The 13,909-nt window shown below is 34.1% G+C and overlaps 1 protein-coding gene across 1 annotated transcript in view; it reads right to left on the bottom strand.

Moving 5' to 3' along the window:
* The window catches only part of LOC129752728 (uncharacterized), a 124,691-nt gene that overhangs the window by 11,951 nt on the left and 98,831 nt on the right, over nt 1-13,909 (bottom strand). Inside the window, exon 9 of the mRNA XM_055748498.1 lies at nt 3,343-3,555. Within this exon, the coding sequence (XP_055604473.1) occupies nt 3,343-3,555 (213 nt within the window). The remainder of the gene's footprint in view (nt 1-3,342; nt 3,556-13,909) is intronic.

Raw genomic sequence — 13,909 nt, 5'->3', positions numbered from 1 at the left:
CTGAAAAATAAATAATGAGACTTAATTTGGTTTTAACGGCAAGATAGTGCTGCCATCTATGACTTGAAACTGGAAAAAGTGATGTTTACTGAAAAAAAATCTAAGTTTTTGAATTCCAACCTGTTTTTTCCCGATTTAAAATAAACCAAAAATGTTTGATTAATCATTTCACGTCATTTTAATGAAAAAATAAGTAGTTTGGTGAAGAATTACAGCTCAAATATCAAATTCCTTAGTTCTAGAAGAGCATCTCTAAAAACACCATTTCAAAACCATTGAAAATCTTTGGAATTCTAAAAAACTCCTTAAAATGCAGTGAACTATTCAAATAATTCGTAGAAGCAATATTATTCACTTTTACACGGTAAATTTTTAGAAATAATCTTGTTTTTGTTGAAAAACACAAGTGGTCCTATTCTTATTTCGCACCCTTTTTCCATAGTTTTGGTCCTCAACGCCAATTGCAACGTCCAAAAAAAGTAAACTTATGCTTGATTTATCCGTTAAACAATTCAAAACAATTTATAGAAGAAAATTTTGGTGATTTTCAAACATTCATATTTTTACAAGCAAAACACATAGTGGTGCTATTCTTATTTCGCTCACTGTATTTAGGATTTCTAACGCCAATTTTTGGAAATCTTATAAAATTTTTAATACGAATTGCTGTTTTTTAAGTGTGAAGATTCAATTGGTTGCCTTTTTGAGTATTTTTAACCTAAAATTTCATATTTGCCAGAAGAAAAAAAAATCAGATTCAAGTGGTTATCAGAAGTTCTCTGTTGTTTTATTAGCTTTTGCTGACTTGCTGTTAATAATTGATTTTAAAGTTTGAAGCTTTTAAGAAAAAACGAAAAAAAAAATTATTGAAAAAATAATTCCAATACAACATATTTAAAAAATGAATTGCACTTATACTTTTAAATGAACACAATGAATGTTAAATTTCAATAAAAATCATTTTGAAAGATTGTGGGATAAATGAAAATCAATTCATTTATTTTTTTTCTGGTTTCATATGGATTTTTTAATCGTATTCGTTTTATGGTGATTTGAAAATATTGACTGGCAAAAAAAATGATACTTCTGATTTTCTGGTATACGTGGGTACGATTGACAAGACAAGACTGCGGAGCCCAAAAAATCTACCGTGGAAGAGAAAAATTATGAAACAAAAGATGTTAAAAAAAGATGTTTACGGTAGGGGAGAATGAGGATACTTGATCCCTGGGGATACTTGATCCCTTAGCTATATCTCGAAACTGGTATGTCTAACAAAGATCAAATGTTCTAGAAAAATGTGCCAAAATGAGCAAAATAACAATGCTTGCAGTTTAAAAATTTTTAACAAAATAACTGTTTGAGTAATTGAACTTTGTTTGAAAAATTTCACAAAATGTAACTTGAAGATCTTTTTTCATCACTTTAAAATGTTCCTTACATGGGAAAACTATGAAAAAAAATATTTGCTCCAATAAATCAATCGTTCGAGTGTAAAATGAACTTCATAATGTCATATTTTCAAAGCAATGGAAAACTCTCAACTTTTTTCAGAATTTTTTTTCTAAAATGTTGATTATGGGTACAATTGATCCCCTAGAGTTGGGTACAATTGATCCCCCTTCCAAACGGCATATTCTTCTTCTAAATTGATCGTTTTGATTGCTGTTTACGAAATTACTAATATTTATCCAAAAACTAATATTTATCAAACAATTGTCTGAAGAAATGAGCAAAAATAATTAATTTTCTCTTAATTATAAAAAATAGCGCCTTAAAGTATGCAATGTTATTAGCGTTGAGACAAAGTTATAGAATTTTCTTCTTATGTCTTCTTTAAATTGTGAAATGAGAACAAACATGACCAAAATAGTCAATTAACATTCTATCTTGGGGTTTTGTTTGATTTTTATATTAGGGCTTCCTGAATAAAAAATCAAGTCTCCTTCAATAGGGGATCAAGTCTCCCCTTACTTTAGAAAAATCGCAATTTTTTTACTCCCACGAAAATATCGTTCAAGTATCGTTCTAATTTTTGGAGCATAGAAACTTAAAGTTACAAGCTATCAGAAAATGTCAAAGACGGCGAGTTGCTAAATTTTTCCAAAAAGATATGGTGAAAATAAGTAAAGGGGATCAAGTATCCCCACTCTCCCCTATAGAATTAGTAAAAAGCTGACTATCTCAACCATCTGCCCGTCGACTTAGTGTGGAACATGGCTCGCTAACTGAAAATGTTTGCCTCTTTTTAACTTTTGAAAATTTGGAGAAGTTCAATATATAACTTTTTCTCCCACGGTTACTTTGCATATTTTTTTTTCTTGTCCCGTCAAGATACATCGAACCGTATTTTACACATCAATCACATCAAAGAAATCGATTTCCTTATTAATTGAACATTTTTGGTAGCCAATGTTGTTGTTATTTATATCACTTTATTCTTACATGAAAAATTTTCAATATAAATATATATTCCAATATGTCAATTGTAAGAGAACAATATGAACTTCACAATGCCATATTTTCAAAGCAATCGTAAACGCTCGATTTGTTTTAAGAAGAAGTTTTCTAAAATGTATGTTATGCGCAATAATTGATCCCTAGAGTCCAAAAAGATAATTTTTCTTCTGAATGGATCTTGATAATTGATTATCCCGAAATTAATAATACTTTACCAATAACTAATGTTTATCCAGCAATTATCTATTAAAACGGATTCAAAACACTGTATTTATCTAAAAAGTAGAAAAATACGCCTTAAAGTATGCAATGAATATAGGATAGTTAAATTTGGAAATTTTATTTTGTGAGTGAATACACATATATTGAATGTGTGATATTGTTCGTTTTTTTGTGTAATTATTGGTTATTTGTCAACTTCTAAAAGTACAGTGAAACCACGCTTATCCTAACACCGGCTATCCGAGCTTCCACGCCTTACGAGCTACTATTTTCATACAAAATCCAAGTAAAGTTGTGTTTTTCGCCGCAATAAATTGTAATTAAGAAGAGAAATCACCGTGAATTTGTTGTATGAAATTAGGTTGCGGCCTTATCGGTGAGGGTTAAAGAGTTGAAAATGATAGACGGATAGAAGATCTGAAGAAAATTCTAAGGTGGTAAATTTTTGGGTAAATTTACCACGAGTTGTGGTTTTATACGAAAACAACTGTAACTTAAAAATAAGAAAATTTGAAAAACCTCCAACTCCATTTGAGCTCCATTTTGAGCTAACGGATCTTATTGAATTGAAATACAATTTAATCAGTAGTTCAAAGACTGTCCTTAATGTCCCTTTTTTTAAGTTCCGGAGTATCTTCTAAAATTATGTTGATAACTTACCCACGGGTTCATGAGCATACACGACCTTCTGCACCGGGATCGGGGCTGGGGCGTAGGCCTTAATCGGAGCCGGAATCACGTGTTTCACCACTGGGGCATGATGATGTACCAGCGGGGCACTCTTGGATACGACCGCGTTAAATCCATTGATCGGATCTGCGGTGTAGTCCACGGTACGCACAGAACCGTCCGGCTCAACCAGCGAATATTGTCCTGTAAAGGAAAAGAAATAATTCTTAAATTATTCAGTTGCACTTTTTAATGGCAAGGCCATTTGGAAACGAGACATGCAAAGCCCTAACCTAGGTTAAGGTCTCCCTTTGACGGGGCCCACTGGAACCGTGATCTTGAACGGCAGCGCACGGTAGTAGATCAAGATGAATGAAATTGCGCGATAAAAACATCGAATAGGCTTGAGACCGTTTTCTACTAGTGCTTATTTCATCAACCCTCGTCAGGTTATAAACTTTTCAACGAGGCAGTGATTTATGGGTGCGTTGCAATGGCTTCCATGAAATGCGACCCGAGAAGATCCATTACCTGTAACGCGCCGAACGCCATTCGATTGATCGCTACTTCTGGGTAGGTACTACTTTTTCATGCGTTGTTTAGTCTAAAAGTTTTTGGAGCTACGTTGTTGTTTTTTGCTTACTTGTTGCAACGAGACCTCCAGCTAGAAGCTAATAGAGATTATCTTTCTGTGATGATGTCGGTAATTACTTGGAATATCTGTGAAGAGATAGCCATCACCCGGTCAAGAAGACGCACTGCACCACACCGGCTGCAAGCTCTCGTACTAAGTTCAAGTGCTGGCTGAAGATGATGATGATGATGCTCAGCTGTTTCACATTTGCAACAGAGTATGGGGCTACTTATAGTTTACCCATTATGATGCGTGATTGCAATAAGACCGCCTCAATAGGAAAGCAATTCTAGCAGTACGATGCGGATAAAGAAGATGATGTTTTCTTACTTCTATTTCTACTTCTGCTCACTTAGAATGAAACTTAGCGGTATCGAATCCAATTGACTGAATATTTGTCAATCACCGAGCAAATTGTTTATTGCCAATTGAGAAACCGATGCGTTTGGAAAATGTTATTGCTATTGGGTAAGAGCTGTAGAAAAGGCTGGAGGGTAGGGTGTCGGATTAACCGAAGGTATTGCAATCTCCGACTTGACTGATGTAGTATGGTGCATGATATTTGTCGAATTTAGTGCATCACTAGATCGCTGAAGACTTTGAATGGGAATTTCAAATTTTAAAATTTTTACACCTTCCATAATGTCATTTTGGTCGTTTTTACTGCCAGGAAAAAACAATACAAATTTTTAAAGCGTTTTATTCAGTCAGTCGTTTCCTTAGTGCAACGAATTTTAATTTTGTATGTGTGTGAATGTGAAAGCTAGTTGATCGTGCGATGAAAATAAAAAATCACGAAAAACTGCTTTGAAATGCCAAAAAGTTTGTTTATTCATAGATTCTTGGGAAAAACATTCCATAAAATTATTAAAAACGCTTCCAAGAAAAACCAACAATCCATACATACTTTTCATTAGAACAAGAATTTTTATTTTGAAATTGTTCCCAAAGTTTTCATAATGACTCTTCACCATTCTTGTGGCATTCATGTCTTTTATTTTGAACTGATTAAAACTATTTTCATTAAATGCTAAGCTTTTTGTCATGTATACCATAAATTCATTTGAATAGGCAAAAACAAATATTAAAGAGAAATTTTATGTAATATTTATTTGATTTTTTTAATGAACTTTTATGCAGCTGTTTGTTCTTGAATTTGTAGTATTTGATATTAGACATTTAACTTATTTAGAAAAATTGTTGAAGACTGCGAAACGATTTGACTTATTGTTTTCAAAATATTCAGTTAAAATATCATTCAATTATTATTATTAATAATATTAGAGACACTTTACCATTTTCACGGCTTTCGTGTCTAATATCATTCAATAATTTTCACATTTTTCGTAGATTTGAAAAGAATCAACAAACATTTCACTTCAATACCTTTTTTCTCGTGCTTAATTGAGCATTAAATTTAAACCTTTATTTTCGAAACAATGATAATAGATAATCCAGATTGTGCTTGGGGAATAAGATATTCATCTACAAATATAGGTGTTTCGACCAGCGATCATGCATGCAGTCCCGATTTGGTCAAGCTTCAGAACATAGTTCTGAAAATGTTTTTTCGGCTCCACTGCCGTTGGAAGCATAATTGTCACATGTTACAAAAAGGCAAAGCGAGAAAAACGCAATTAAAGTTTCACTAAAACATTTTGCTGTTATCGCATAGTTTCGCAACTTTTGTTGACTTCAATGCCGTAGATCTCTAAAGTATACTCCTACCATATGAGCCTCGATCAAATTTTTCGAAAATGAACTGTTTTTTCAATGAAATTCCTTGTGTGACATTTATGCCGCGAAATTCAATGAATAGTCGAAAAATGGACGCATATTTGTCACACCACGAGCATTTTCTCAGTAGTTGTTTGGTTTGGAATTTCGTGCGTGGCTCTTGTGTTTTATTCGTAAATGGAAGCTTAAATTGAAAAAATCAGGTCTGAATCGGATTATTCGAAAGCGTACATTTTTTGTGACAAACATGAAGTGTTTAACGGGTTCGATCAATAAAACGGCACGGGGAGCCATTTGCGGCAGCTCACTCACTGTACAGGAAGCAACATTTCTTCAACAAACTGTCAGCTGCCGTGCTGAAAATGTCGCAACCGCGAGAGTAGCGATACCAGAAGAGGACAATCAATCCGTTTGAAGTGAATACGGTCCTGGAACAAGTTCCGGATGAAGTAACTCTGGCGGCATACTTCGTAAACATTAAAAAACATACAGCAAAACCAAAGAAGAAATGGTCTGCTAAAACCACCGACAATCACTTATGGCCATCCTGGACAATTTTGGATTACAGTTCTACGGCGCCGGAACAGTAATATGTGACTAATGTTGTGAAGTGGGTTTCGTTTGCATGCACTCTTCCAAGCGCCAGCAACGAACCCGAAGCAGTTTGCAGAGTTTTTCTTGCACATACTGGGATGTCGCGAAAACAGTGACCCTTCCCCCTCTTTATATTTCCATGATCCTCTCGCAACTATCAAGGACACGTATGCCAAATTTGGTGAAAATCTATTTAGACGTTCCGAAGTTATAATACATTCATTTATAGAGTGTGACAAATATGCGTCCAATCGTCTCAGTGTGACAGTTATGCGTCCATTTGTCCCAGTGTGACAAATTGACTTTGAATTTTTCTCGAAATTTCTAGAACAAACTTTATGTTTCGACAAAGAATTTCAATAAAACGTATCAAATTATCACGATTGGCATCAAAAAGTCAAAAACGTCGAAATGTCACATGTGACAATTATGCGTCCAACGGCAGTCCACAGCACCGATAATCTTCATCGGATTTCGGACATCGAATCAATCGAAGATATGGCCAGCGAAATCATCTCCAACCAAGATCTCTTAGATTCGTTCTCTATAGAATTAGGTAAATTTTGGACAGTTTCTAGATTAAGATTTTTACACATAAATATACAGAAATTGCTTTAATGTAGGGCTAGGTGGGGTAATTGTGAACAAAATTTCTTCATTTGGCACACTCACAGCCACCATATGTTTATTTCTTATCATAAATTCTGAAAACCGGCCAATATTGAATGTTTCCGTGCTCTTCATCATTCTGTAGAGCAACTTTTTTTTCTTGGTCGCAACCCTCGTCCTTGAGACGTCTGTTCATAATCACCCCGTCTGTTCATATTTACCCCCCTGTCTAGGGGGTAATTATGAACACGGATTACGGACTTGGTATAAAATTTATGAAAAGTAACAGTATTTATACGTTACATTTACACATAGTAAGCAGTGTATGGTGATTTTTTTCTTAAAAATCATGTTCATAATTACCCCAAAACCTGTTCATAATTACCCCGAACGCTGTTCATATTTACCCCGAGACTTGTCCAATATGATTTATATGGTGTCAGAAAATCTCAATTCAACACCAAATAATGAAAATAATTAGCAGTAATAAGAAAATGGATTGTTTCATAAAAACTGAATTCAATTCATGTATAAAACTTATAAGTTAAAGAAATGTAATCAAAATTTAGAGGTAAAACAACGCAAAAATAGCTATTTAGTTTTCTTTTGTATTGATTCTTCCTATCTTTTGTTTCGGTAGTTCAATTTTTTGTTGCATCTTTTACGTCTTGGTTGGTTTCTTTTTTTTCATATCTTTATGTCGTTGCAGATCATTTTTTTTTTATAGGACCTCTCCATACGTGTGAAATTTAAGGCGAGTTAGGCTACTCGATAGTTTTTACATCCGTTTTAAATGTCCTACGCAGCAAACATCAAGTTTTCACCTAAATGTCGTAGGTTATGCTTTTCACGTACGTGCGAGATATCATGAAATTGAAGCCTATACATATACAGAAAATTCTAATTTTTTTGAAAGATGGTTGTTTCACAAAAACACCCATTAAAATCTTCTTGGATCAGTGAACAGCCATATTTTGCAAGGCTTGTCAATTCTATATGATCGACTGTTTTTAAAAATATTTACACTTATTAATTTTTTTATTACCTGTACGAAATTTCACATCAGTAGCTCTATTTTCTCAAAACAAAATTATTACTGCAGAAGTTTTCATCACCAAACTGAAAAAGAAAATCTTCAAACAAAAGATTTTCATTTTGTTCTAAATTTTAGAAAAATGTATTCTAACAAATAAAGATTGAAAAAAGTAACTTAGTATAAAAATAAGACTGCAAGAAAATAGATTTTGGATCTTTGTTATCCGAATGTAACTCATAAACAATTATTCTTTGCTGTAATTCTAATGCTCTCAATAGCAGCACGTTGTCCAAACATACAAGAAAGTTCATCTTTTTGATCTTTGTTTTGTGGACTTATTCATCTATTAAATTTATCATGGTTTTTCATATATTCATATTAGTCTAGTTTATAACCTTGTTTTTTATCAATACCAAAAAACTGGTTTTGGAAGGACTTAAAACCTTTATTCGGTGTTAGAAAACTGTTCCTGGGATACAGGTTTTCGGTTTCGGTATTACTATCCGTACGAACCACTTACTAAACCTGAGCAAATATTTGACCGCATTTTTTTCTATCAACTAAAAGCAAGTTCTTACCACTATTTTTTAAACAAAATTAAGACTAGTTTAGATGCTGATTTAGTTTTTTTTCAAAATTTCTGTTTTATAAACTTTTTTCACTCTTGAAGTTTTATTAAGTTTTGATAAAATTGTGTGCAAAACATTTTTTCAAAGACTGAAAAGAACTGGCATAGCTTTTTTTCTAAATCCGAGTTTCGTTTTTGGAAGAAAAAAAAATCAATTTCTCAAAAATTCAAAACTTTACACATTGCGGACCTAATTTAATTATGAAATTTATGAAATTTGGTCCAGTAAGTTCCTGGGATATAGAATGCCGAGTGTTGATTTTTCCTGGCTAAGATTTCTTCACGGTCCTGTGTTAAGATTTTACTGGAGGGGGGGGGGGGTATTTTTGTGAGAAATTTCTTACAAGGGGAGGAGGGGGAAGGGGTTCTGGAAATGCTTGGGTAATAAATGAATGGCCCCCTAAGTTGATGAATAAAACATTTGACCATCAAAAAGCCAAAGAAATGTCAGGAAATGTGTGTTCATAATTACCCCATAGGACGAAAACTATGGGGTAAATATGAACACTCATCTGTGCTGCCCCTACTCGCATAACAGTCCCATATGAATTTTCGACATTTTTCATCTAACCCGACAATTCGTCATTATTTACATAGCTCTTCAATCTAAAACTATAAAAAAAGATACTTTGTTCTAGAATTTTCGAGAAAAATACCAACCTATTTCTGTCCCATATGAAATATACCCGCATAAGAGTCCCATATGTCAAAAACTACCAAATCGACAACTTTTAATGCTTTTTTTCGGCAAAATAAATATTATTAATTTATTTTAGTAGTTTTTAAAGATAATTTTATTTATTGGCTGTAGTTTAGCTGGAACTACAATTCGGAAACGGGCAAATCATTCCAGAAAGGCTTCTGATCTTCTTTAATTAAAGGCAATATAACATTTAAAAGAGCAGTTTTTCGGGAACCTTCAACTCCAATAGGGCGATCGAGACGTTGAAGTGTAGTGTTCATAAAAGAATCAGCTGTTGTGACCATCTTCATTTGTTTTTTGGACAATAATGGAAAAGTCTTCATCTTTTCACTTTCATCTACAGATTTGCTGTAGAATAGGTTCCAATCACCTTTTCGAACAACAACTTTCCGAATTTTGTCAATATATGGACGTGTTTTATTCTTATTCAAAGTGTATTGGGTTACCGGGAGCATGGTTTGAATGAAATCTTCGGGGAGCATATCGAATATCTTTACATTTTTCTTTGCGTTAGCGACAGATATTTTGAAATCTGGATACGTCATAGGCGGCATTTTTCTCATAGATTTTTCCACAGCAGCATGGAAACTATCCGCTGCCATGAAAGTGTGCCCAGGTTCAAAATATTTTAGCTCGATTTTTTCAGTCTTCAGTGTTGTAGAATTAATCAACATTATCAGATGCAAGAAAAGAGCCCAGTTCTTGTTCTGGCCAGAACAATTATCCAACCACAAAGTTATATTTTTCATGGTTGAATAATGCAATAGCACTCGATGGAAACAACTGGCTATGTTGGTCGATGATCTGCCTGAAATTGCTTCATGCCACAAGCAAGCAATTACAGGATTTTTTTTGCGTATTCTCCAACGGGAGCAAAAGTTTCGTTAAAAGCTATGAGCCTTTGCGAAAACACGACGGTTTTTAGACCTTCCAATCTTGGAAGCTGGATTACCTGGAAAGAGATAATAGTAAGTTATTTTTAAAATTTATTGAGAAAATAAGGTTAACCTTTTGTAAATCAACAACAAGAATTATCTGATTTTCCAAAATAGCCTCAGCATCTTTCATGTAAATCTTCCTCGTCATGTTCGCGACAGCCAGATGTAAAGTTTGATAGCTGCAAACAGAACACCCTGAATTGGCTTGGGAATTTTCATCGTGGCCAGTGGAATCACGATGCTGTTGGGAGCTAACGCATTGCTCACATTCTTCGTTCCCTAATTTCACAAAACCAATATTCATGTCCTTGACAATCCGACAGTAAAATGTATAGCTTACATTTATTTCGGGATGCTTAACAAGGAAATGCTGGTGCATGTTTGCTTCCGTTAAATCTGACGGAAGGTACAGCCTGTTTGGGGCGTGTTCACGCCTGTAGTGCGAAATGGACGGATTAAAGGAACGCACATGCGATTGCACTGCATCCCTCTGTGTTGTGTTTCTTTGATACTTTCCTCGTTTACTTGGTTTTGGTTTGCCATTATCGTCATTCTCCAAGCATCGGTATAAAATGTTTCTAAAAAGAAGAATAAATTAAAAAATATCCTTGATTGATTTCCTTTTTATTCAAATGTTACCCGCAATGTTCGCCGTAACCAATCGTATTCAAAAAAAATTTCCGACAAACTCGAATTGAATTTTTGTCCGAAATTTCGAGATTGAATTCGTAGGAATGCCTTTTTCGAGGATTTTCGTGAAGATGTTTTGATCTTCTTTGGATGATCGAACGATTTACGCGCTCACGAATGAAAATCACTTGCTCAGTTGTTTTCATTTTCCAAAATTTTCCGTGGATTTCCATACGGTCATCTTTGGGTACCGCATCGTAACAATTTCTGTGACATGAGCAAGGTTCCAATATAAGAGGATGCCCAACACGACGACGTTTCGCGACAATGGCTTGTTGATACTGTTTTTTCGAAATTTTCGATTTCCTACCACGGCTGACGGTAAAGCTCGCTTCCGAATCCGGAGAATAGTCCATACTGTCATCAATACGACCAACGGTTGACTCTAAGTGTAGCGCACCAGATCGTGACAATGTCGGGAAAATATCCGAATTACCCGTTTCACTGAATCCTTTAAATTCTATTTCTCTAGAATCATTATCACTGGAATCACTTGAATACACCAACAGAGCTTTTAGCGCAGACATTTTTGATGACACTCAAACACAGGACGCGATAAAACTAATCAGAAGAAATCCATTCGCAGCATAAATAACAGACAATTTTTGTTTATCAAAGTGTGCGCAAGTACTTTGGAGAAGAAAAAAAAATTGGTGTGGGACTGTTATGCGAGTAGATTTGAAAACAGACGCGTTTATACCCGCATAACAGTCCCATCCTTGAAAAACGTTTCTCTGGGTCGTACAAAAATTTTTTTTTGTTTTTTTTTTTCGTCTAACGAATTTTTCTGACTTCCTGACACACATTTCAGAAGAGAGTTTCTATTTATGGGGCAAGGTTTGGTCAAAATTCGATTTTGTAATCCAAATCAGAAAATGCTCATTTTCTCGCTTGCTTGTTTTTGCATATGGGACTGTTATGCTAGTAGGGGCAGTGTGCACCAGTGCGAATAAAATTTTTCAAAAAATTTTCAAAATCAAGATAAAGCATCATAAACTGGATGTAAAACAGGTGATAACAACATTCCAGCTGGATTTCCTAAGATCAGATATTCAAAACATTGAACATTGTCGAAAACGATTTCCGTTTCATGAGGTAATGGTTTTTTAAAACCTCTGAAATGATATCATAAGGATTTGAAAATAGATCGGAAACAGCTTATAGCTATCAATTTTATGTTAAACTACCACTTTTGGAACTTTTTGTTTTAATTCATCCCCCACAGCAGCGCGTATGGCACTTGTTCGGAATTACCCCGTGTTCATAATTACCCCACTTGACCCTACTTGGTCATCATACTATGATGTAAATATTGCATATGATTGGAAAAGCAGGTAGAAACTTCAACTCTATTTTTCACGATATAGGGTCAAGTGGGGTAATTCCGAACAAGTGCCACGCGCTGCTGTGGGGGATGAATGAACACAAAATTTTCCAAAAGTGGTAGTTTAACATCCAATTTATAGCTATAAGCTGTTTTCGATGTGTTTTTAAATCCTAATGATATCATTTCAGATGTTTTAAAAAACCATTACCCCAAATCGGAAATCGTTTTCGACAATGTTCAAGGTTATGAATATCTGATCATAGGAAATCCAGCTGGAATGTTGTTATCACCTGTTTTATATCCAGTTTATGATGCTTTTTTTTTAAGAAATTTTGAAAAAAAATATTCGCACTGATTCACAGATAAGTGTTCATATTTACCCCATAGTTTTCGTCCTATGGGGTAATTATGACTACATGTTATTATTCATTTCCTAACATTTCTTTGGCTTTTTGATTGGTGCGTAAGGATAGTTTTACCGGTAATTCCGAAACCGAAAACCTGTATCCCAGGAATAGTTCTCTAACACCGAATACAGGTTTTACGTCCTTCCAAAACCAATTTTTTTGGTATTGATAAATAACAAGATTATAAACTAAACTTGAAGAAATGTTTAATTTTACTAAAAATGAAATTCACCATTTGTGCACAAAAGGTTTGCTGCTCGAGCTTTTATTCATAACCGCGTGGAATTTAACATTATTATGAACTTTAAATCTCTGTGGTCATCTGTAAAATATATGGAAAACTTTGATAAATTTAAAACGTGAATAAGTCCACAAAGCAAAGATCAAAAAGATCAATTTTCCTGTATGTTTGAACAACGCGCTTCTATAGAGAACATCAGAATTAGAGCAAATAATAATTGTTTATGTGTTACATCCAGATAACAAAGATCCAAAATCTTGCAGTCTTATTTTTATACTTAGATACTTTTTTCAATGTTAATTTGTTCGAATACATTATTTTAGAATTTGGTACAAAATGAATATTTTTTTGGTTGAAGATTTTCTTTTTCAGTTTGGTGAGGAAAACTTCTGCAGTACTTCAATTTTTTTAGAGAGTACAGCTACTAATGTGAAATTTCGTAGAGGTGATAAAAAAAATTATTAGTCTAAATATTTTTTCGAAACAGTCGATCATATAGAACTGACAAGCTTGACTGGCGGCTTTTCAGAATTTATAATAAGAAATGAACTGATGGTGGCTGTAAGTGTGTCAAATGAAGAAATTTTGTTCTTAATTACCCCACCTAGCCCTACTTTCAAGCTCTAGTCAAAGATTTTTGAGTACCTACATATAAAAAAATAAACAGTTTGAAAAAAAGTCTACAGAAATTATGATCAGGCACTTACAATTTCTTTATTTCACAATGCATAGCTACATAAAATGAATCCATTTGTCCCAGAATTCACAGGAATCTTTGGTAATAAACGTCCTAGAAGTGACAAGTCATCTGGTTCAATGGGGTTCTGTATTTGCTGGTAAAGATTGAAATTGTCCACAACAGGGGTTTGGAAAATGGACGAAATAGAAGGAAATTTATCATATATTTGAAGTGCAATAAAAACCCTACATTTTGATTACAAAACATTTTTATTTCGTTTACATAGCTCCGAGATAGACCTTTTTTAATGCGTCCAGATTTTGCGTGATCCATGC

Source organism: Uranotaenia lowii, chromosome 3, assembly GCF_029784155.1.
Source record: "Uranotaenia lowii strain MFRU-FL chromosome 3, ASM2978415v1, whole genome shotgun sequence".
NCBI lineage: Eukaryota > Metazoa > Arthropoda > Insecta > Diptera > Culicidae > Uranotaenia > Uranotaenia lowii.
This window is presented reverse-complemented; position numbering and strand designations above follow the sequence as displayed.